The following is a 24,621-nucleotide window of genomic DNA, read 5'->3' as shown; positions in this document are numbered from 1 at the left end:
TTGCCGCTAGGTCAGCACCTCTTTTCCAGTCCCCGTCTCTGTCTGCCTGTCTTTACCCATGTTCATTTTTCACGATCACTGCGTGGAAGTAAGATTGCTGGTAAAAACATCTCTCTGGAGGGGCTGATTCTGTGGTGAAGTGACACAGAAGCAGCTCTTATTTCTTAGACATTTCTCCCACTTTTTTTCTCCATCTGCATTCTCCCATTCTTCTTTGGTGTGAAAACAGGAAAAAGCTCTGTTTGAACAGTACTACTCTTGTCCCTTGTGGCTCTGATCCCGCTTCGGCCATCAGTCAGTCCCTCCTTTAGCTAACAGGATAGAGAAAGCCCTGCTTCAGTCCACTAGCAAAGAGAGAGCCGACTCTGCAAATAACAATCCTTACTTTTTCTGCCCCTCTGGCGTTGTTTTCCCCTTTGGATGCTCTAAACAATATACATATTGAATTGATAAGAGTTTGCCTGTGTGTGTGTGTGTGTGTGTGTGTGTGTGTGTGTGTGTGTGTGTGTGTGTGTGTGTCATACTTTATGCTAAAGTCATTAGTGAGGCAGTGCTGTCTGCTTCTTAATGGTATTTTTATGAGTTTTGGTGTGAGTGTTGTTAAAAGGGCACAAAAAAACATAGCTGGAGTGGAACTGGTGAAGTGGCTGCAGCAGCGTGTGTGTGTGTGTGTGTGTGTGTGTGTGTGTGTGTGTATGTGTATGTTTGTGACAGTTTGAGCAGGGTTTGTAGCGCCAACACGTTGTGAGGAATCTGGATGAAGGTGAGACCACTGACAAGTGTGTGTGTGATGCAGGTATCGCCCTGCCTCCCCCCCCCCCCCCCCTCGCTCTCTCTCTCTCAGTTTGGCCCCTTGTCTCCAGGTGCTTCCTCCAAGGAGCTGTAATGGCTTCAGCAGGACATACTTTGTGTATGTTTCGACTTTGAGTGAACGTTCACTGAAGTATTTATGCATTCACACACACATTCATATACACAGTGTATTTGATTTGCATGTGTGTGTGCTGTGTGCTTTTGGGTCAGTTTGTTGTTGCGTATGTGTACACAAATAGGAGGAATATGTGTATATGTATGTTTAAAGGCTGTTTGTGTGTGTATGTGTGCACAGCTCATGGCAAAGTAAAGACATCAATCCCATCTATCAACTGTGGGCACATGTAATAATGTTTTATTTGTAATAAATATAAACTGTCCTCTTATCTGGCCAGGTGTCGTCAGTGCCTCGCACCTGCCTCTGCTAAATTAGGTCAATTCACCTCTCGCTAATGTTCCTCCCTCACTGGTGTTGAAGCTGATTTGCGAGGCTCCCCCTTTGTTTCCTGTGTTTTCTTCTCATATGAATCAACAGTGATGACGCTCCCAACGGAAACTGTCCATCAACCACACAGAGACTGTGAATGAAGCCTAAAGGGGCTCATTCATTCCAGTCAGAGCGAGGTCAGCTGATGATGCTGGATGAGTGTGTATGACGCAGTAACAGTCGCCATGGACTGAAATCGCAGGCTCGTGACTTGTAGCTTAGCTGACCCTCAGACCTCTCAATGAGTTCAGTGAAAGATTTCAGTCATCTTGAATCCGTGCTGCAGGTTTTCTGTTTGATGTGTAAGATATGCTTTCACCACTAGGTGGAGCTGCTGAGTTGAGTAATCTAAAATTCTCTTTCTATGTCAGCCTCTCTGAGTTGTGAACACTCACACAAGGCAACAAGTGTTGTTTTGGGCTATTTTCTGACTTGTTTTCTTCATCACAGCTGACTTGTTTTGAATGTGACCCTCTATAGGTTTATGGAAGGAAATTGCAAACCGTGTCGCTTCCTGGTGAGACACGGTTGGTGTTGTTGGGTGGGTTGCCGTGGCAACGTGCTGAGCAGAACAATATGTGAGTGCAGCGAGAGCAGCGAGGATGGCGATCACAATGCTGGCTTGTTGACGCACTAAACAGTGTTATTACCCGGTGGAGTGATGGAGCCGAGGGCGGAGGTGGGAGGAAGACAGAGAGAGAGGCCTACTGAGAGTCATCCGTGATGGAGGACAGCTGCTCTCTCTATTTACCAAGCCATTCCATCCCATGCATGAGGGAACACACACACATGCAGCCAGCAGCATGTGTGCAGACAGTCGATACACTTGCACACACACACACACACATATACACACACAGGGACCGCTCACTGCAAAGAAAAACCAATGAGCAAAAGCAATTGAGGGGGTATGCCAGTGTGTGTGTGTGTGTGTGTGTGTGTGTGTGTGTGTGTGTGTGTGTGTGTGCGTGCGTGCGTGTACATGCAGTGCAGTTGAGCCATGTTTCCAACAGGTGCTGTATTTGATTAAAGTTAGCAGAGCCTGGCTGGGTGCTGCTGTTTAACATTTGGTTAAGGGCAGCTGCTGTCACTACAGCTGTGCATATACTTTAGACGAAGCTACTTCACCATGTGGGCTCTGGGGCCACATGAGGGGTTTTCATATGCGTGTGTGTGTGCGTGTGTGTGTATGGGTGGGGGTAATATTATGAAACTGTCTGGTCCTCTTTGATGCAGACTCTTACACAGTGTTCAGTTTTCTTTTGTTTGCATTTTTGAACATTTCTGGATATGTTTACACTACCTGTGCTGCTGATTCCATTGTTCATGCTGAAGCTGCTCTCTTTCTGTGTTTCTGTCTTTTTTTTCTCGCACACAGCAGGGGGGAATGGTCCTACTTCCTAGTTTCCATTAAAACCATGGGGGCACTCAGAGTCACTTCACGTCTCTCTTTCTTTCTTTGGCTCACCTTTTCCCACCTTTTCACCTCCTCTCATTCATGTCCTGTCCATGTGTCTCTCCCCTCTGAAGGCCTGAGCCAGGTAAAGCTGCTTATTATGGGGGTTGCCATGTAAACAGTGCTGAGGTAACCAGCTAGTCACATCCAAAATATACACACATGTACACATGAATGCACGCACTCGCCAACACACAACACGCACAGATTTTACCTCTCCCAGATGGCTTATTTGATACAGCCTGACTCATGGGTGAGTCGTCTGTATGGAGCCCCACAAAGCTTTTATTGTTTTAGGATGAACTCAGCAGGAAGCTGGGTTTCCTCTGTTGCTGATACTGGGAATGTTTGAAATAACAATGACTTTATAAACCTGACATGACCTGATCAAACACTGATTGTTATTCACGATATAAAACAGCCTCATGATGGTCACACGTCACCTCTTGAAAACCTATTTTTTACAAACTTGTTATCTATATAAGAGCTTTAATTTGACAGATTAGTGATTAGTGGCTCTGTCTTATTTCTTCCCTGTTCCATCTGTCACTTAAGTGATGATGAAAACCGATTAATTGAATCAGCAGAGACATTTGACCAGTGAATCGTGGTTAGATATTTGTCATCGAAATCTGGTATTTCATCCATTACATTGTTCTTCTCCTGCATCGATACAAATAAGGTTGCTTTTTTTTATTGTAAGTTGAATTTGATGCAGCTGTAGTCATGAATAAAATAGTGCAGGTGCGTCCCTGCAGAGTCCAAAGATTGCAGGAGGTCTATCCACTGGCACAGGCTGGACCGCAGTCAAGGGGGGCAGACTGGCGCCGAGGCTTGCAGGCCTGTTGCTGTCTTTGTGTGTGCGCGTTCATGTTTAGATCGGCTGCTGACGTTCACAACCTGCTGCTGCCCTGGCATCGCCCTAGCAACTGCCACGCCGGCCTGGCATCCATTTATAGAAGTTATCCTCCTCTCCTCCCACTCGGCTCCTCTCATTTTTCAGCTCTCAAGAGGGAAGGACCCACTTTAGAGTCGTGGTGGTCTGGGTTTCTTTAAGCAGTAGGCGGCTGTTTCTGTCTCTCTTCATCCCTGGGCTTCAGTGCAATATAACACCAGCAGCTGCCTATTCAAATACATTACAGTAATGTACAGCAAGCCTGAGACCCCAAGAGGTTCATTATCTGGATTTAACAGATGTCAGTTATCATCACTTCCACTTTCAAAACTAATTTTTGAATCACAGTCATATAGGATCTCTATCTCCTCATGATGACTTTGTATGCTCACTGTTACTCCTGCATTAGTTCTACATCCCATAGTTCATTATCAGCGTTGACAAGAAGCAATTTTGATTTTTAGAAGCAATCCCTCCTCCTTTCTTTTTTCCATGACACAGCAATAAGGTTTACCAGAAAGAAGAGTCAGCGTAGTGGAATTCACACTATAATTAGCTAAAGATATCAGCGCTGATATATGGCTTCAACATGACCTTGTGTAACCTTTTACAGTCGCGCAAACATTTAGGTGATTAGATAATGTATCCAAGGTATGCTCTGCTAATGGGAGATTGAAACTGTCTTCATAGCAGTGCATTGCATGCTACATCACTAGGAGTGTGTGTGCGTGTCTTTTAGTGAAAGGGTTGGGTGCTGGGCTGAATGCATGGTGTTTGTGCATGTTCGTATTTGTGCATGCATCTGCCGCACACATATTTGTTGCCTGTTTGCATGCAGCTCGGTGTGTGTCAGACCAGGAGTGTGTGCCAGGGAGTGGAGGAATCTAGCACACATGTGTTGGGCAGGAGACAGTGTGTGTGTGGGTTGAAGGGTGTGTCCAGAGCAGGATTCTCTTCATTTCTCCGTCTTTATCTGTTTCCAGATCACATTACTGTGTGGTAGTGACACGGCTACCACTAAAACTGTTGCCCACAGTGACATGTTTTAATAGGACCAACGCTGACCCCTACTGGAGACATAATGTCAGATATTGTGGGGTTCATACCTTAAGGAAACACACTTGAAGTATGTGCTTATGTAATACAGATGTGTGTACATCTGGGTGGGGCAATGGGATGATTAGGAAGAGCACCCTAAAACTTTTGAGCAGCACATTAAATCTCCCTTGTCTGCATGGACACTTTGCTTTGCGCTGTCTAACAATTAAGACAAAAGTTATGTGTCCTTACAGTCTGGCTACTTGAGAAGCTTCCGCCTGTCCTGACTTAAAAATTCCAGGCCCACATCCAGTTTTCATGTCGGCCAGAAATTCATTGACGATTAGAGAGTTTTCTCACAAACTTTGTGGGTTACATACTTTCAGTGGCGGGGGAATGCGCCGTAAGATTAATCTGATTGCAGGTTTTGGTACAGTAAAGCCTGATATTTGTTTTGATATCTGTGCATCAGTGTGTGCTCGTGCACTTGCGCACATCTGTGTTTATGATCGGTAAACATGCCCACATCAACAGAAAATGCAAACTTGGATTCCAATGTAAGCAACAAATTGGCGCTAAGCTTGCCAGACATGCAGGATTTCAGTCCCAAACATTTTATGATAAATCACATATGGGACAACAACTAGCGAGGATTGAATTTTCCTGTCACTTTCCAGCCTGAATGATTGATTACAGCTTAAATACAAATCATTTTCAACATGTCTCTCAACTTTCTATCATCTCTCCAAATGCATTTTTGCCTCAGGTGTTGATGTCTCATAGGGCTACCCTTATTTTGAAAGCAGTAAATCTTTACAGTTTGAAGAGTTATGAGCGTGATATCCAGGGAGAAACTGACAAGCTACCCAGCAGTATATACAGTAAAATGTAGCTCCACCTTTACCAGTTGCAGCATTAAAGTAATGTATGTATTAATGCATCAGTAAAAAATAATTCAATAATATGATATATATTGTTCTGAAATAGGCCATTCTGCATAATAAGCACTTTTACTTTTTGTACTGTGAGTGTATTTTGATGCTGATATTTTTGTAGTTTTACTTCCATAAAATTTTGAATTGAATTGAGTGTCTAACGTCGTTGTATTGCTACTTTTACTTACTTATGTAAAAGCTCTGAGTGCTTCTTCCACCACTGCTAAATGGTTAATTGTGAAGATGCCAGCAGCAGTGGTTCATCGCCATTGCCCTGTGACCTGTGACCAACGCCCCTGTCCACCCTTCCCCCTCCGCCCCCACACACAGAAGCTCATTCACATGGTCATTAAGTCATTAGGCGACTTATTTATTGATGTCTGCCTCCAGAGCGACTGAGCATGTCAGACGATGTATTAACCGCCTGCATGAGCCTGCCCTGACCATATTAGTCCATAGTATCCTTCTGCCTCCACTCTGCATTTATTTGTATATCTACTGCAACATTTCACTCCATCCACTGTAAGATATGTTTGAATGGAGACCTGCCTTTTTCCAATGTGTCTGTAAGTGAGTGCCTTGATTTGTGTTCTCACAGGATGCAGTAAGGCTTTAAAATCCTCATTGTGTTTCATCACTTGCCCAGAGTGTGTTAGTCATGTCATCGGGCCTACAGGAAGTGTGTTTGAATATAGCTTGCGTAGAATTTGACCAACCCAGTCAAAAATGAGAGCTTTCAAAGAAAGGAAGCAGTCTGAGAGGACGGCTGCAGAAGGGGAGGGAGGAATGGAGGGAAGGAGAAATGGGGGGGGAGGGAAGACAGCGAGCTAGAAAGAGAGAGAGAGAGAGAGAGAGAGAGGAGAGGGAGGGTGGGGGGTTGCCATTGCTCGCTCATTCCAAGCCCTGGAAGTTGAGAAGGAGGAGAAGAGAAAAATAAGTTGCTGCTGTAAGACAGAGAGGAGAGATAGAGAGAGGCTTTGGATCAGTGAGCTGCTCAACTCCTGTGGGTTTTTTTTCCTCTCCCCTCCTCTCTCTTGCACAGGCTCCTAATTTGGGATTTGTTTAAAAGCGGGACTGCGCCCCAGGAAGACTTTTCCTTGCTGGGGAAAGGGAACCCTGCTCCCTCTCTCGCGCATTATACACACCCGCACATACACACTTGCTCCCCAAAATGTCTGATTCCACTGTCAACGCTCACTTGGAAGGGATCATATCAGACTTTGAAGGTTAGTTTTGTGTTTTGTTTTTCTGTCTTGAGCTCTGCTGCTCCACGGCTTTTCTTCTTCTTGTCACACTGAGGAGCGAGGCGTTCTTTAACCCTGCCATGAGGACACTATAGATAGTTTCCACATGTTTGATTGGAATCGAGCGGATCCGGACAAATGGAGAGTGAGAGGGCTGGTTGACTTTCTGCGGTGGGCTGTGGTGCTTTGAAAGGGAAATCACAGTAAAAGTTGTTGCTTTTTACCGCTTTGGTTGAGATGCATTAGTGTGTTTATGGCTGTCATGTATGTAGTCGAGTCTGAGATGGGTCAGAAGATAGTGTGCAACTGATTTAGCCTCTAATCTGCATGATAGAGAGGCTGTATAAGTGTGTGTGTGTATACTGTATGCTGAGCACTCAGGAGACAGCAACTGACCATACGGCTGCAAGGGGAACACCTGGAACACCTCCCCCCTCTGTTCCCTCTGCTCCTCTTCCTTTTCATGACTCTACCCCTGGCCCACAGATTCCCCCTGTCATCCCTCTCCTCCCTCCTCCTCCACCTCCTCATCCCACGGCTGTGCCTCCCCTCTCCCTCTCTCAGCAGCTCGTCCATCCTCAGCCTCTCTCCCTTTGGCCTGCTGGTGGATGCGAGGAGGGTAGGAGGGGTTGACAGGCCGACACCTCTCCCCCAGCCTGTCTTTCTGGCTATCTGTCTCCTGTCTTTCACAAACACATAGCCATTAGGAACGCATCCACACTTGTCCGGAGCTGCTCCTCTGTCAACACGAGTTTGTTGTGGTATGTATGGTGAATCTCTCTGTCTCCCTCTCCCTCGCTCTCTGTCTTTAAACCTCTGGTTTACACAGTGCAGCAGAGCAGAACGATAAGTGGTGTTCAGAAAAGAGAGGCATCAGGGGTGAAAGAGTGTGCTTTAACCATGTGGCTCAGTCATGCTCTCAGACATCGCCAACATAATGGTTTACTGTTGTGATTGTCAATGGTCTGTGTTGCCCCTGGCTAGGCTGAGTGTGTGGTGATACCTTGGTGTCACCACCATGCACCATGATGTATGGCCCCATGTGGCTCAGTGAGTGCCGCAAGGCACCGGTGCGGCCAACAAGTCGATAAGAATCAGTTTTCGAAAGTGCTTGTCTTACAGCGACGGAGTAGCTTTCTCACTTGCTTTAAAAAAGAAAAAAACAACCTCATTCTAAACTCTAAAAACTCCACTTTCATTATATCAAAGTGCTTTTGAAAAATAACAGAATTCTGAAGTCTAGAGGTCGTTCCATTCAAATTTGCTTTGAAACTCCTTTCACTGTAAACCTCATTGTTACAAAGAGAGAAAGTTGGACACACATATTATTATTATGATGCCACACGGCCTTTTCACTGTGTCCATATTGTAATCAAGCAAATGTCACTCAGAGTCCATCCTCCAAAAAAACATGTGCTTTTTAGTTCGCTAACTTTCACGACAGCTGATCTTAAAGTATGTAATGTTTGAAAGATAAGACAACACAATCTTGCTTTTATGAATGAAAAGATGAATTTAGAAGCAGTAAAACACACCCTTTCTTACTGCGCTACACTCAGAGGTTTTCACTGCTACAGCCTTACTTGGTCTGGTATGACTAGTAGCTTATGATGGCTCATGTTAGCAAACCTTTGATTTGTCATTTCACTGACTTACTGACTCTTCTCTGCCTGTGCAACAGTTTAAGCAGTTCACTAAAAAAATTCATAGTCTCACTTTAATTCCAGGTGGGCAATGTTTGCACAGCTTTTGCCCTACCTCTGTGGCAGAGGAAGATTAGACAAAAAGGCCAGGCCTACGTTCCAGAGTAGCTTATGATTGAAAAGCCATTTATTTCAATGGCTGCATTTTTGGTGCTCTCATGAGTTAATATAGAAGTGCATGGTATATTATGAATAGTTCATAGACAATGAGGTATTAATATGCTGACAAACCTCCATGCTCACAGATGATTAGATTATATTTTGATATTCACATCATGTGTTTGTCAAATGATTAGAGCTCTTAAAAAGCACTGCAGAAAAACATGGATCGTTTTATTCATAATGTGACACTAATTTGTGCAAACCACTGCCACTGTAATACAGAATTTATGTACATATACTATGTACACGACACAGTAAATCTGTGTGCAACAGTGTGCAGATTTGACATGTCACTAAAAGTGGGCCTTAGCTGATGATGCCAGTGAGCTGAGAGCGATAGAAAACAGGATTTTACTTGTCCATGAGGTTGATGACCTCAGCTCTGACTTCACCCTCGCAAACCGACACCGATCATTGACCAGGCCACTGAGCTTTCCACTCAGCAGAACGGACACACACACGCACGCATTCATACTGTGTCATTGTGTTACAGTTCCTTCAAAGAGGTCTGCTCTTGCAAAAGCTCCTTGTAGTTCTTACTCAACTTGAAAATAGCTATATTTGTGAGACATTAAGTTGTTTAATATCCCATGAAGCCGTTGTGTCCAAGATAATTGGCTGAAGTTGATTCCTATTTCAAGCATTGGTACCAAGAAGCTGCCACTGCTGCTGGTCTCTTTCCCTCTCTTACTCTCTGTATGTCTGCATGTTAAGGGCATTCACTGGTCCAGTGAGAGGAAATTCCACAGGAGTAGATTTCTGTGGTGGGTGAAAATGTCGGGGCAGGCAGTTGAGGAGAGGATATGAGCACAGCCGGTTCTTTCTTTCCAGATCTAGCCATCTTTCCAGATCCAACCCATCACAGTAACACAAGTTATGACAGTCGATGATGAGACGGAGTTAAAGATTTAATGATCATATAAGGACATGAGATGTTGGACAGATAAAATAGAAAGTACAGATTATTGATACAACACCTTCACAATTGCAATTTAGAGCAGCTGTTGGTTTGGTGTGTTTTTCCACAGGTATTCATTTTTCACAGGTGCTTTGTAATTCATAAAATGTTATTGATAAAAAGTCCACAGGAAACATTTAATCTTGACACATTGTAAGAACTTGTCATTCCAGCTTGTAACCAGCTGTGACACTAATTGCTCTTTTTTTTGCTGCTTTTTACTTTTATTAGATAGTGACAGGTTGAGGCACACAGGAGGATGGGGAGAGAGAGAGGTATGACAGGAAAGAGAGGTCGCCAGCTGGAATCAAAATGGCGACAGATGCGACCATGCGGCCATGTGGCATGCACTGTAACCATTCGGATACGAAGGCACTCCACAGAACAGTTTTAACAATCTCTTCTACAGTAGGGGACCCACCTTGTTTTGTAGGGCAAAACTGTTTCATGGTGGTGGTGAGAAATTTGACGAGGGATCGCCTTTCAAACGCCTTTCAAAATGAAAACTGTCATTATAAGGCAACTGCCACTTAGCTGTGGTCTTGGATTTTTTTCAGGAACTCTGTTAACTTGCTCTGCAACCCATAATGCACCGAAAGTGTGCTATTAAAGCTAGAGTTGGTTGTGTAATTTAGTAGCATGTTTCTTCTTTTTGTTGAAATTCTCTTTACATCCTTACAGCAATCAAGCAAGTAAATTGATCTGACTTGTTGGCTGGTAATAAGCCTATTCAGTCATTTCATTTGGCCAGAATTAAATGACTGGATGGCCTGCTTGTCTGTCTGTCTGTCTGTTTGTCTGCCATACCTGCCTCCTCATGAGCACTGTGCTTGCACGCACATATGACCGGAGTCTTCCTCAAGGTGAGGCAGATTTATTGCTAAAGCTGTAGTGAGGTAATTGCACAAGAATGGCAGAGAAACTTCAGGCAAAATTTCTCAATACTAACATGTTAGATTGACAGCTGTGGATACTAGCAAGAGTCATGATTGTAGTCTACATTCATTATGATAATGATAGATGTATTTTTGCATGTGAATAAGTTATAAGTCATAAGTTGGATACAGTTAATGTGCTCCAGTGTACACCCCCTGAGTATGGGCTTAGCAAAACTCCATGAGGAGCTTCATTGATAGCGCTTGTGCATTAGAGGGAGGAAGTGTCTCCTGTCGGAGGCTGATGATAGCCGTCCTCCATCCTTATCAGCATTATCAGGGCGCTCTATACTCACCAGCTAGGACAGGTTTCCTGCTAATGACGCCAACAGCATTGGAGCTGCTGGGAAGAACTCAGGGTCACTCTGAGGTAGAGCGAACACAGCATGTCTTTGTCAAGCTTTAAAGCTACTCCTTGCAGTTCTTCCTCCCTGCTGGACACGTGGAGCGAAACCTGCACCGATGCCGACCCCCGGAAAGACCCCAGAGTTATCAGGGGGCTCCATACTATGGCTAAAAACAACTAGGATGTGATGAAAGATTTTCTTTTGTTTATTGAGAAGGAATTCAGTTTTTTTCTGCGAGGTATGGAAAGTGTGTTCGACATCCGTAATACACACCTCCAGAAAACAGAGTTGGGATTTAAGTCTATATTTAAGGGCCAACTGCTCTCATTTTAGTGGTTCAAAGCACATTATGACATGCATGGTCTTTTTAGGCTACTGTGGTCATCTACAGGACTGTTTTTAGAGAGTGCACACGCGTGAGTGACTTCAGTTGTGACTGCTCAACATTTCAAACTGGCTTTATTGTAAAGTTTTGACAGGTTAATCCGGCAGTTTAATGCTGCAGCAAACACTCAATTAACAGCTACTTTAACAGAAGTGCAACCGTTTACAGTACAGCCAAACAGACTTGTTGGTTGCTTTGATGAGGAGTTGGAGGTGTGCAACCTGTCACTGCAGCTCCTCATCCAAGTTCTCATTCTGACTTCTGATTCCATCACTCACAAAAATTAAAAATCCATTGACAAAAAAAAAGAGAAAATGCTGAAAATGGCTGCTGCCTTGAGGTGCTAACTTCACAGATCTGTGACAAATTCATTGCATTTCCTGTGACTGCTTCACAATAAAAGCCATCCCGTGTTTTGCCAGTTGAATGCTTCCAATATGAAGTTGGAGCAGTAGCAAATATTGTGTTCGCATTAGTGGGAACTTAACAGAGCTCCGTTAAGTCTGTGGGAGAGTGAACAGTAAACAGTGAGGCCGACTGTGATGAAATGAGAATTACAAACAGAAACAGTGTTTGACACGCATGCCTCGTTTCCTGGGAATCCCCCATGTGTGTGAAAACAATTTGAGCCATCAGACTGGTGGGTTTACAATGATAACTACCATCTAGAGAAATAATACAAATTTAAAATACATTGAATGGCTGTTGCTACAAAATGCTGATCGTAAAGAGTATCAAAGACAAGGTTTGATTTTATGAAAATCTCAAGGATTAGAATTTAAGTGCACATATATACCACAATATGAATTAGAGCTATTTATGTCTGATTGTGACACAATCACAGTTTGGAGATTGTACTCCGTAGTTTAGTGAGCAGTTTTGTAAAATACTGTAGTGCTCCTCACTTTCCCTCAGCAGCTGAAGACAAAAGGCAGCACTGAATCTTGTTGGCCAGTCCAACTCATCTATTGTCATGCTCAGAGAGGCATAGAGAATGTCCATGTGATGCTCATCCAGTAGTCTAACATGCTACACTGGAGAACAGAGTGTCATCATCATATGATTTTCTAGCAGTTTAACCATGTTTCAGTGCCTGTTATTTGAAAAACGCCATGCTTGGCTGCAATTCCTTCCTTATTTGGCTGCTCAGTCTGCTAACAAGTTCACAGTGCATCAAATGGTGTCCAGAATAAATGCTGCTCAAAAATCTTCAAAGCAGATTTTGTTTCAATTCCAGATTAAATGAGAAGTAAAGGGAGAGAGAGCTAATGTAGAGAGGTCGGGGGAGAGAGAGGACTGAGGATGACATTTGGTTTATATTGGTGCTCATAGGTATGAGCTCGGCTGAAAGGGCTGTGTTTGCGGGTATTGTCTCAGAGCAGCATACAGCAGCTTGGAGACATTAAAAAAAAATTGCAAACCTGCATACGCACATTTCCATTCAGACACAAACACATGGAGGCATACATAAACATACAGGCACGTTAATAGTGATTGAGATATTACAGAGGCAAAGTAACAGTGCCATCTTCTTTGCATAAATACACAAAGAGAGATATTAATGTGTGACTTCCCCATCTACCATCATTCACACACACACACACACACACACACACACACACACACACACACACACACACAAATATCCCAGGATGCAGTGTGGTATGACGTTAACAGAGGCAGAGAGTTTGGCTCCCACCAGGGCAGCCCGGGCTGTGTTTGCTTTACTGTACAGCTGTGTTTAAACACACACACATACAGAGAGAGAGACAGAAACACAACTGACAGGACCTCTGTCTCCACAGTGTCTGTGAGGACCTCACTGTGTTGGGCTCTTCTGTCGCCACAGAGCAGGCACACACAACACAGTTAGCACGATTCTAGGCAAACAGGTCATTATATCAAAATCACAGTCAAACACAGTTTTAAGTGGTCTGTGGCACACTTAAATACTTTCACAGCTCAAGCTCTTGCCCTTAAAAGCTGAGCATCGCATGGATAGCTACTGTAAATTTGCTGCTCCATGAGTGGTTCATTTCCTTTCCCTACTGACAAGAAACTGTCGACCTTGTCTCAAAGTAGTTCAAGTCCTCAGCACTGCATGCAGCAAATTTTATGAATTTTACATCTAACTTAATTGTGACTGGTGTGTCATTCCTGTGCATATCTCTCATACCTAAAGAAGCACAGAGCACACTGACAACCCTTTCTTCCAGGAGCATTTCAAGGCCAGTTTTCTGAAATAGAATTATGTTTTTCCATGCGAGCAACATAAAGAGCTTTTTGTCAGAGATAGAACGATCTGTGGTGCATACTACACGCATATACCATTAGAGTTTGAATCTAAGTCGCTATGTTTTTGTCATTGCCTCTGACTTTTCCTGTCAGCAGTCTATGGTGTAATGAAGAAGTGCCAAAATTCACATACAGATAACATGCAAGAATTTATGTTTATGGTTTTCTTTATTTTAGAAGATTTACTGAGAACACGGCAAACCATCCCCCAACATTTGAGGACACATTAGACCAGGACCTAATATACAAAGAATGTGTGAATGCTTGTTTAGTGACCCACCCATTCCAGGGGTAGAAGGGGGTTCTGAGAATTGACCTGTAATTCAAACTTGTCATTAATTGCTGTCCTATAATTGCCATAGTCACACAAAGTAAGAAATATTAAGAATATATTATGCGATATGTCTAGGAAAATCAGGAAGCTCAATCTTACTGATTTAGACACCCAGTTTGTCAGTAGACCATCTGATATTAGACACAAAAATCTGCTGAAACATATTAAGTAGATGTAAAAAGTAAGTGTGCTGCTGAGTGGAAAAGTAAGTTCCAGGAAGAGGGTCTTCTACCATGCTGGTGCTTGGCCTGTCAGCAGTGAAGCAGGCCAGAGGCCGGCACATGCAGGCTCGTGTGTTCATCTGGGACAGAGACCGCGTTGCTCTAGGGTTTGTAGTTGCACCAGTCTCTGAGGTGAGCCAGGTGTCAGCCTCACATCGGGCATGGAGCTTACTGTGGCAAGAAGGAAAACAAATTATTAAGCAACAACAACTAAACCAGAAAGATTGTAGTGGAATATTGGCACACTAAATTTATATGGAGGGGGAGGGAGAGAATGTTAGGCACATAATATGAAAGAAATGTGTAGGTGGAACCAATTCAAAGCAATTAAATTAAATTTAAATGTATTTTTCAAGAGTAATTCTCTTCAAAGCAATAGCAAAATGTCAGACATTTACATGGAATTAACCACACACACAAAACTAAATACTGAGTTTGAAAAGTAAAATAAAATACAAGCTGTGAAATCAGCAAATTAGGCTCTTTTCCGACAGAACACCTTAACGAACGTCCCTTTGCGTAACAAGAGCCACGCGATCAATTAGAGCGCTCGCGAGGCTTGGTCAATCGGACAGTCGTCATGTCAACAGGTGCGCTAGGTGTTCGGCTAGCTCAGCATAGTGAGAAGAAGGAGAAAATGTCCGTGTAATAAGCAGAGGAATAAATACTGGCCGTTTTTTACGTTCAGTGGTAGTGGTTTGTGTTTGTACCGGACGATATTATTAAAGCGCATTCGGTGAGATTAACGGAATATTTTCATCGAGTGGATTAGAAATTAGAATCGCCATGCTATCGAGATACGTGAAGCGTGTCAAATCCGGTGAGGTTAACATGTTCACGCTCATTTTCATTCATGATTTTAATCGTATTTTTCCACTGACTTGCCACAGTACTTGTGAAATGTGCCTGAACGCAGGGTCCCGGGTCTGTCAGCCTGAACGGAGCCACATTATTTGTTCATGTTGATCAACATTTCTTGATAGCGTGTTATCGCTTCCGGCTGTCGCGCTCACTGCTTCTCATTTTTAGTTGTGTATTTGCTTCTGCACAACAAAGAATTAGCCAACAAATTATTTTTGTTCTTTGTTAAATCAGATTCTTAAAAAGATTCGTCTGTTTCTTCTCTGACCACAAATGTTGTGTGTTTTCCCAGCGCTGAAACGGTCATTTGAGGTGGAGGAGACAGATTCATCCACACACCCTTCACCCCTGTCTCGTCGGACCACCAACCCCCTCCGCTCATCCACCTCCTCCACATCCAGCCAGCGGAGCTACGACCTGAGTTCCCGCAACTCTGATTACAGATCTTCCCCCTCTGAGTCCTCCAATCCACGTTCCCCAAAGACCGGCATGAGGCGCATTGAGTTATCAGCGGGTCGCAACTCTGACACAGCCTCTTCCCGCCGCACAGAAATATCCATTGAGGTCTCCTCCAAGCAGATTGACAACTCACCCAGTGCTGGCATCGCCCGCTTTGGCCTCAAACGGCCTGAGGTCAGCCTTAGCAGTCGGAGTACTTCCCTGGACAGCTCCTCCAACTCCATCTCCAGCTCCAGCTCCACAAACAGGCGGGCAGAGCTCAGCATGACACGGTCCAGTGAGCCCCCCGCCCCACCCAGGAGGATGGATGCCCAGCTTTCCTCTGCCCCAGTCTCAAGGATCCCTGAACCCCCTCAGAGAAGAGCAGAGCCCCCATCCCCAATCCTCAGCCAAGTTGAGGGGGCCTCCAGGAGGCCAGAGATGCCTGTCTTCAGACAGCCAGATGGTTTGGTCCCAGGCAATGCTGTGGAGAACAACAACCACCCGCCTCCAGCGCCTAGTGCTCCCCTGCCTTCCCTGGCAGAGCCAAGGGTGGAGAGGGTGCAGTCACCTGTTGTGGAGCCACCCACAGCTCGACCAACAGACAGTGAGTACTTTCTCAGTTCAGCATGTTTTCTAAACTAACTTGCGTCCAGGGCGAACTGTGTCAAAGTGAACTGCTCAGACAGCCATTTTAGCCCATTTACACATACAAGTACTGCGTGACTGTGGCGTTTCCTCACTTCGGTTGTATCCGCTTTCAACATGGCCTGTCTTTCTAAATTCAGTAACTTGCACCAGTTTGCTCTGTGATGAAATCGCCTGATTCTTGCCTTTCCATGTTGCTGCTCAATTTCTCTTTTCTGATAATGAAGGTTTCATTTTAACCTAATCTTGTAAGGAACTCAGTCTTGTTGAGGCGCTTGCGAACATGTGTAATATACATCACATGTAAATATTTCTGCTTTGATTCCCGTACATTATATGTCCCCTTTTGCTAGCCACACTTACACATTGAACACTTTGATTATAAAACAGAGCTCTGTAATTCAGTGTGACACCAATCTAAACCTTTACTGACTTAATTTTGCGTTTATCCAGGATTTCTCCTCTTTTCATTACACCTATTAGGCAGCAGTGAAGTAACAATACCAACCACAAAGAGCACAGACTTAAGTCCTTTTGAGCTTGTCAGTCTAGACTAACTGTGAATGTAGGTCAGGGAGGGTGATGATGAGAATCACAGGGCTGCTCCCAGGACAGCAGTTAAAAAACGAACGCATACAGGCAAGCAACTGAATAGGCCATCTCACTTGAACTTGAATCAGCCGATGGTTAAAATGTTATATATGCAGTATGTGCATTTACTTATTTATTTTCTAAAAGGGAGGTTTAATTTCATTGATGTAATTTAATGAAGATAGGGACACTGCAAGTTTGGTAGCTACTAGAGTATTTGTCTGTTCATTGTTTGCAGGACTTTTGTAATGTGAGAAGTTACACCTCACCACCACTATGTTTTAATATTATGATTAAAATGAATGCAGAGTTTGTCTTTGTCTAGACAGTGTAGCTACTGCTGACAAACCTCCCAAGCAAGTAGTATGGAGATGATGCCAAGCTCAAACTGAGTGTCAGATGTTTTTGTAGTAATTTGTGCCATACGCTTTGGTTTTACTGAGGCCAAACATCAAGAAAAGACCCATAACTGCGGGGAGATGTGAGCGCGTGCTGGTGAGTCATTGCTCTGTTGGACTGTTTCAGGCAGACCAGGTCAAGAGTGAAAGAACGAGGCTCTTGAATGTTACATGTTCAGTCATCCCACAGCAAAGCCTTTTATAATCTGATGGAGGAATGTTTATTTATTTTCCTTTTTAGGGCCAAATCTAGCAGGGTGTAATGATGAGAGGTCTGGTTGCGCATCAGGACATCCTTAAGTTACCTCTGACCTGTCTGCCATGACATTAACATGAATTTTGTCATTTCCAAGAAGAAAGTGATTCGAATAATTTTGGTCCCCTCCTGACCTTTGTCAAAACGCCACTAGCTGGACAATCTTAGCTCTGGGGTACAGTAAGCCTGCAGTGCACAGCAAGGCATCTTCAGAACTAATTGCTGGATTTCCATGAAATATATTCCTCTTCCTTAGTGAATGAAACCTACTAAGGAAGGTTACCCCATGACCTTTCTTTTAGCACCACCCTCAGGACAAACTCTGTACCTGTAGTTGAATTACTGGTTAAGTTCTACAAATACCTAAATTAGGGCGGCACGGTGCACAGCAGGTAGTGCGCGTGCCTCACAGCAAGAAGGTCGCCAGTTCAATCCCCGGCAGGGCCTTTCTGTGTGAAGTTTGCATGTTCTTCCCGTGCATGCGTGGGTTCTCTCCGGGCACTCCGGCTTACTCCCACAGACCAAAAACATGCTCATTAGGCTAACTGGTGACTCTAAATTGTCCTTAGGTATGAGTGTGAGCGTGAATGGTTGTTTGTTTGTACATGTTGCCCTGCAATCGACTGGCGAACAGTTCAGGGTGTACCCCACCTCTCGCCCGTTGACAGCTGGGATAGGCTCCAGCCCCCCTGCAACCCCGAAAAGGGATAGTCGGGTATAGACAATGGATGGATGGAATACCTAAATTGTCAGTGTGTTTATTTCGCCTGTTTCTTTGCTACCGTGGAGTGTAATGACTCACACAGTGTGCAAGACTGGGAGTTAGGGAGTTCATTAGAGTTTGAGCTCGGAATTGGGTGTCATTTTAGTGGGAATATATGTGGTAATTGAGGCTGGTTTGTATGCAGTGGCTTTGCAGGTTATTTGTAGTGGTTTCTTCCCTTACCCTTATCATATTAGTGTAGCTCATCTTTACCATGGTATGTATGTGTGTGTGTGTGTGTGTGTGTGTGTGTGTGTGTGTGTGTGTGTGTGTGTGTGTGTGTGTGTGTGTGTGTGTGTGTGTGTGTGTGTGTGTGTGTGTGTGTGTGTGTGTGTGTGTGTGTGTGTGTGTGTGTAAGTAACACTGTTATCTGGAGACAGCTGTGCTCATTGGTTCCTCTCACTGGCTGAGTAGTATCCAGGCGTAGGCGGCTGGGAGGTGATACATTCCAAATCTGGAGGTCGTAAAACATAAAAATAGAAAGCCTCCAATTTCCACTTTTTATGCTGTGTGTTGCCTCTCTGTGTCTCTGTCTATTCACCGCACTTCCTTTGCACACAGCTAGGTATTAAATTTTATATCTGCCCCTTGCTGAGGACATTTCTTGTCTATAGATTCCTAGCTACCACAGTATTAGTGAATCAGTTGGTGAGTCAACAAATATATGTGCTGAATATCTGAAATGTGGCCTTGTGTGAGTAGAAGGGAAAGAAGGAAAAGGAAGGAAAGTGAAAAGTGAGCAGATTAAGTCTCAACTTCTGCCACGTTTGGCTCAGATTACCACCTTCCTGCTCAGCCGTGCATGCAGAGGGAGGGAGGGAGGGAGGCCCTAGAAAGAAGCTTGGGAAGAAATGAGGAACAGATAGGAGGTAGAGAGAGAGAGAGAGAGAGAGAGAGAGAGAGAGAGAGAGAGAGAGAGAGAGAGAGAGAGAGAGAGAGAGAGAGAGAGGTCAGTGGGCAGAAGAGAAGAGGGAGAAAAATGGAGAGAGGCGTAAAGCATGTGAGAAAGAAAGCACGATTTCTTGTAAAGTCTGTCTGCAGGGAGAAAACAAAATGAGAAAAGCCCACTTAAACCTCCAGCCATTTGGGAGTAAAACTAGACCGACAGACCACACTGCTTTGACGACGTGCCTAAAACTACAATTTACTTTCCATTTCCTCAATAAGTACACACAGCACAGATATATTCAGAGAATATCTTTTTCTAAGTAGTTATTTTTCCATAAATATTTTTTGTAGTTTTTAGAAGGGAAAACTGGGAATGTGTTCAGTTTACTGTACTGTATATCTCTGTTGTTTACTTCTGCTGTTGCTTGTTTCAGCCCTGTATCCGGTGGGACACTGGTGAAGACATTTTGTGTGGCCCATTAGATTATTGCTTGAGGGCTCATGTGATATTTCACTAGGCTGTACCTGCCTCGTGGCCCTTTGTGCATTTGCGTCTCGTGTGTACATTCATCCTCACAGAGATGACAAGGTTAAGAATGTCTCGCCCAGGGGAGGGTGACTGATGAACATGCTGATAAACGATAAGCTGGTCGTTTTTGTGGTGGCTGTAAAGCACAAGGTGCTGTAATGACATGCTCTGTTTTGGTTGATTTGTTGGCTATAATGATGAGCAGCTGTATCCAGTCTTGTGGTGTTTCAACAGGATATGATCTCATGTTGTGTACAGACAGACAGACAGACAGACAGACACACACATCCATTCATTCTGTACACTGCTCATTTTAGTTTCCTGTCCCATGCCTTGACCTTGATTTATTTTGTCTTGGCCACTATGATACACATTACGGAGTCAACTTAACATCTGGGAAGAGGCACTTTTACTTTGCAAGCATAAACTTGGCTGAAATTAAATAAGGAAGACTGACTTGTGGAGTATGGATCCCTGACGGGCTGTGATCCAAACACATGTGAAAGTAAAAGGATAGCAAGATGATGGATTTGCAGGTATTTCCTGGTGGTGATATTGATGTGTGCGCTTGCTTAGGCAAAGTAAGCCCCTTGCTCAGAGGTCGGCATGGTAAGACAAGGCAGGGTGAGACACCTTTACACAAATACAATACATCTTGTAGTGTGTATCATGTAGCATTGTGCTAATGTTATTTGACTTAACTTTCCAATTTGTGCTGTGTCTTGGTGTCAAGTAACGCTTAAAACTGAACTTCTAGTTTCATGTTTCATCTTCTCACCTCTACATTTAGACAACACAGTAGTAAAGCTTTAGGTCTGTGTCGGTCTGAACAATAATTAATGCTGATAAATAAGGCTCAAGTGATTAAAGCTACTTTAACTTTGTATGTGTACACATTAGCCAATAAAGCCAATTCTGATTCTGCTTACATCAAATTTCATAGTGAAATAAAGATCACAAAGGTCAAGACCACTTTATTTTCACTTTATATAAAGGTGTGTGTGTGTGTGTGTGTGTGTGTGTGTGTGTGTGTGTGTGTGTGTGTGTGTGTGTGTGTGTGTGTGTGTGTGTGTGTGAGCCCGAGCCCACACACAGCACTTGCAAGACCAGAATGTCAACATAATCCATTTCACAATGTGCAAATAACATTCTTGCATCAAACACAATCCTGTTGTTGAGCTACTCTAATGTTTGAAATGTGAAAGAACATAAAAAGAAGAATTTATGTCACTTTTTAGAATAGATTAATCATAATATTTTGGGACAGAAATAAGGTGTTTTTCCTCCGCATTGACCTGGTTATCAAACAAAACATGTCTTCACAACTTGAGAAAATGTTATGCATAGGCGATTAAGTGTGTCAGCTTTTTTTTCAAGCAGCAGAGCCTGTTTGTCATTAACAGTTGGCTCTGAACTCCATCACTCTTGAGCGGAACGTTTGATTAGTATTTTCTTAAAGCTGAATCTGCAACAGTTTTTAGTGGTGACTCATTATCTTATGATCTGCTGGGTCTTGTGCTGGCCTGCTGAGTGCTATCCTAGTTTCACCGCATTACAACAGTATTCATCTCTTTCACACAAACATAAAGGCCTTTTGATAAGCCTGCCTGGGACTTGGCTAGAAACAAGGACTTGTGCATGTCACAAGGGATGGAAATGGTTTTGCTGATAAATTGTTAATCTGTGTGTGGGTGTGTGTTTTGCATGAGGCATACATGCTGTTACAAAACACAGACACTCACCTATATTCATAATTCGACACATCTAACGTGCTCATCCAGTTTCCTTGAACTTAAAAAAAAAAGCACCAACAGATACATGGACAGGGTCTGACTGATACATTACAGTTTAATAACACAATTTTCAACACTACATAAGAAACACAAAACCATAAGTAAAATATACTCCTGATTTTTTTAAGCTAATACTTTATCAGTGAAGGTTGTCCTGAACAGACCACAGAACCTTAATCGTATTATAATCACATTATTAGCATCCATGCAAACGTAGCCACCTGCAGTCTAAATAAAATTGAATGACTGACAAGGTAAGACTGAAACTCTGAAGACTCTCAGCCCTTCTTGGCACACAGATTGAGAGGAGCTGTTTTAATTGGTGGCTTTTCATCACAAGTGTATCGGCATACTCTCCTTGCTCCTCCCCTCCACCCAAAAGAAGACTTACACGAAGAAAAGAAATCACAAGATTGTCACAGACTGCAAAAAATATCAAAATAAGATTGTAAGTGCAAGTGTTTCGATACCAATGTTTTGTTTTCAGTGCCAAAATTTAAGGTCACTGTCCTGGCTCCATGCATAAGTGCTCGATTCATTGTTCCCAGCCGATTTATAAGTGGTACTGGTCTTCATCTTCCTTTCTAAGCACCACCTCACACCTTGGTTTAGACAAAGCCTTTTGTAAAGTAGATGTACAAAACAATTGCCAATATAACTGAAAGAAGTACAAAAAAACAGCAGATCGCCAAAGCGCATCGACATCTATTTTTTGATCTGGTGTTGTTTTCTGGTCCGTTGTTGATTTCTGATCTGTAGTAGATTTCTGGTATGTTGTAGGTTTCTGGTCTGCTGTTGATTTCCCGTCTGTTGTTGTTGTTTCCTTGTCTGTTGTTTCCTGGTCTGTTGTTTCCTGGTTTGTTGTTTCCTGGTCTGTTGTTTCCTGGTCTGTTGTTTACTGGTCTGTTGTGTCCTGGTCTGCTGTTTCCTGGTCTGTTGTTGGGTTGGTTGGAGGAGTATTTCTCCTCAATCACAATAAACAAGAACAGTCCAAGACAAGCAAGGTTACCCCATGTGTTTCTGATGCTGGTATCATCAGCATGACTTTGAAAGCGGTTTCTGAGGTACAACATTGGCATTTGGTTGTTTCTCACAGAAAACTCTCTGATTTGTCTTAAGAGGTTCGTAGTGATCTGGTAGGTATGATCTGGATCATAACGTGTCCCCAGATCTTCAGAAGTGTCATAATGCTGTGTGATATACACTTGGTCAATCCTCTGCAAAGCTGCCTGTCCTGTGTTTTGATCCTGGACTCTTATTATGATCCTGTCCCTGTTTCCTCCAACATACTCTGTTGGGGGATTGACAACATAAGATGGAAGTCGCACAGACACATCTTGATAGAGATTACCAACAGTGTAGTACCGGTATCTGATATTTCCTCGAGGCAGTGGGTCCAACAGCTCCTCATAGTTGCCATAATGATGTGAGCCATAATCCCTGTTTGGGTCAAAGGTCAGCCATATGACATTATTATTGTCAATGTTAACTTCGTTGGCGAACCAGTGGAGGAGCACAAGACTGTGCTTGGGCACCGATTGACCAAAGTTGATTTTCTTCAAATCAGTGATTGATTTGAGCTTTTTGTGTGCAGCAGATACAGAGGTCAGGGCAAGGAACAGCACTACACAGCAACTCATGACTCTTCTGGACATCTTCATCCTGTATAGATATTTAAAAAGTTATAGCTGGCATTCTTCATCCAAACCGTGCATTCTCAATCCATACATGTGTCTCTTACTAGAGATGCGTCTGATTCTTTCCATGTTTTAAAAAATGTGAAACTATGGCATTTTAACATCTGAAAGATTTTTCATTCTTTTTTTTCTTTCTTAAAACAATAGTCAGGTGGTCATATGAACACTGAAACACATCTTTCCTCATGCTCATACTGTAAAGTAAGAGTTGTGGGACAGTCCTCTTTCTGTGCAAAGAATGTATTCCAAAGTTTATCTGTGGTGAATATGAGGCTCCAGCTGCCTGAGTTAATAAGTGACTATCAACCAAAGTTACTGCTTCTTAATTACGAAATCTCCACAGACAACATTTGAGGGATACTAACACAAATATGAGAGAACTCTCACAAAGAAGATTAAATGCTTCACCAGTCATTTGAAAAAGTCATGGTAAATCAAAACTAGGCATCAGGAAATAAGAGAGCTCACCTTGTTAGTCTGCTGCCATCAAATATGTGATCGGTTCGATCTGATCTCTGTGTTTGTGTGAGAGCAACTGTGGCTCACTTACCTTTTCACTGGAAATGAAACTAGCAATGCAAGCCTGGCTGGTGGTTACAGGAAGTATTACAAGAGTGTCTCTAATGCACTGCAGGGTGAGGCACAACAAGATTTGTTGTAGTGCCTCATATATTCGTATTATTATGTTTTCCATTCCTTAATTCAAAATTTCATTGTATTGTTGTTGTAATTTCCATTGAAGGTCACTGTTCAATATTTACTGTCATCATATATTTACCATGACTGTCTTCATAACTAGCTTATTGTTCTTCTATAAAATGTCGTACCCTTATGTTCCACAGCTCGTCATCACCAAATTTTGGGGACAATTGCTTTAAAGTAGAGTGAAATATTGTCAGGTATATTGTTGTCAAATTGTTGTTCTTTGACGTCTTTCATGCTGATATCGACCTCATAAATGTGGTGAGTTTGTTATTTTGCCTTTACTTGTCAGAACACAGTAGTGTGTGCCAGAAATTATGTGTTGAATGATGAGGATGAGCTGCAACAAAAGATCTCCAACTAGATTTTATCCAAGTATGTGGTGGTTTTCACTGGGTCACCAAGGCACCCAGTTTTTTTGAAGGTTAATACAGATTTTTCTAATATTTTCCCATCCATAGACTTCGATATTTTAATCTTTTTTTTAAGTCTCAGTACAAATTCTGGTTCAAAGTAGCCAAAACTTTTTTAAGAACCTTTTGTCACAAAATGCAAGTTCAACAATTGACAAATCTAGGCAGTAAAAAGCAATGTTTGACCAGTACTAATTTGTTGTTCAAGGCTGATCACACAAGATATCAGTAGTATGCTTTACTCTGCACGTGCCTCTGCTGTGATTGTCTGTAGAATCAGCAATAGTTAAGGTTGTCTTCATGATTTGACACATCTAACATATGCTCATCCTGTTTTCTTGACATTAAAAACACTGAGGTTGGTCTGACTGACACAGTTTAATTTTAGAAATGCACACAGTTTCAACAGTACAAAAAGAATACAAAACCACAATTG

The 24,621-nt window shown here is 43.0% G+C and overlaps 2 protein-coding genes across 4 annotated transcripts in view; one reads left to right on the top strand and one right to left on the bottom strand.

Annotated features, from left to right (window-relative positions):
- septin9a (septin 9a) overlaps positions 1 to 24,621 on the top strand; it is a 70,501-nt gene that overhangs the window by 14,966 nt on the left and 30,914 nt on the right. For 2 of the 3 annotated variants that reach the window (XM_070981212.1, XM_070981214.1), the window contains one exon: positions 15,362 to 16,114. In XM_070981212.1, coding sequence (XP_070837313.1) covers positions 15,362 to 16,114 — 753 coding nt within the window. Of the gene's footprint in view, positions 1 to 6,712; positions 6,851 to 15,361; positions 16,115 to 24,621 lie in introns of those variants that run through there. The other variant, XM_070981213.1, reaches the window with a different exon arrangement.
- On the bottom strand, positions 18,550 to 23,031 carry LOC139343090 (uncharacterized). Its single transcript, XM_070980492.1, has 2 exons — positions 22,077 to 23,031; positions 18,550 to 18,617 (listed from the first exon to the last, which is right to left on the bottom strand). The coding sequence occupies exons 1-2, from the start codon at positions 23,026 to 23,028 to the stop codon at positions 18,550 to 18,552; spliced, it is 1,020 nt and encodes a 339-aa protein (XP_070836593.1). The 5' UTR covers positions 23,029 to 23,031.

The sequence above is a fragment of the Chaetodon trifascialis genome, chromosome 15, assembly GCF_039877785.1.
Source record: "Chaetodon trifascialis isolate fChaTrf1 chromosome 15, fChaTrf1.hap1, whole genome shotgun sequence".
In the NCBI taxonomy this organism is placed as follows: domain Eukaryota; kingdom Metazoa; phylum Chordata; class Actinopteri; order Chaetodontiformes; family Chaetodontidae; genus Chaetodon; species Chaetodon trifascialis.
This window is presented reverse-complemented; position numbering and strand designations above follow the sequence as displayed.

Bases quoted from the DNA above. Each gene is read 5' to 3' on its own strand.
- LOC139343090 (XM_070980492.1), bottom strand. From the start codon at position 23,028: ATGTCCAGAAGAGTCATGAGTTGCTGTGTAGTGCTGTTCCTTGCCCTG. The intron at 18,618-22,076 runs GTCGATGCGCTT...TACGACCTCCAG, and splicing joins CACCAGATCAAAAAATAGAT to ATTTGGAATGTATCACCTCC.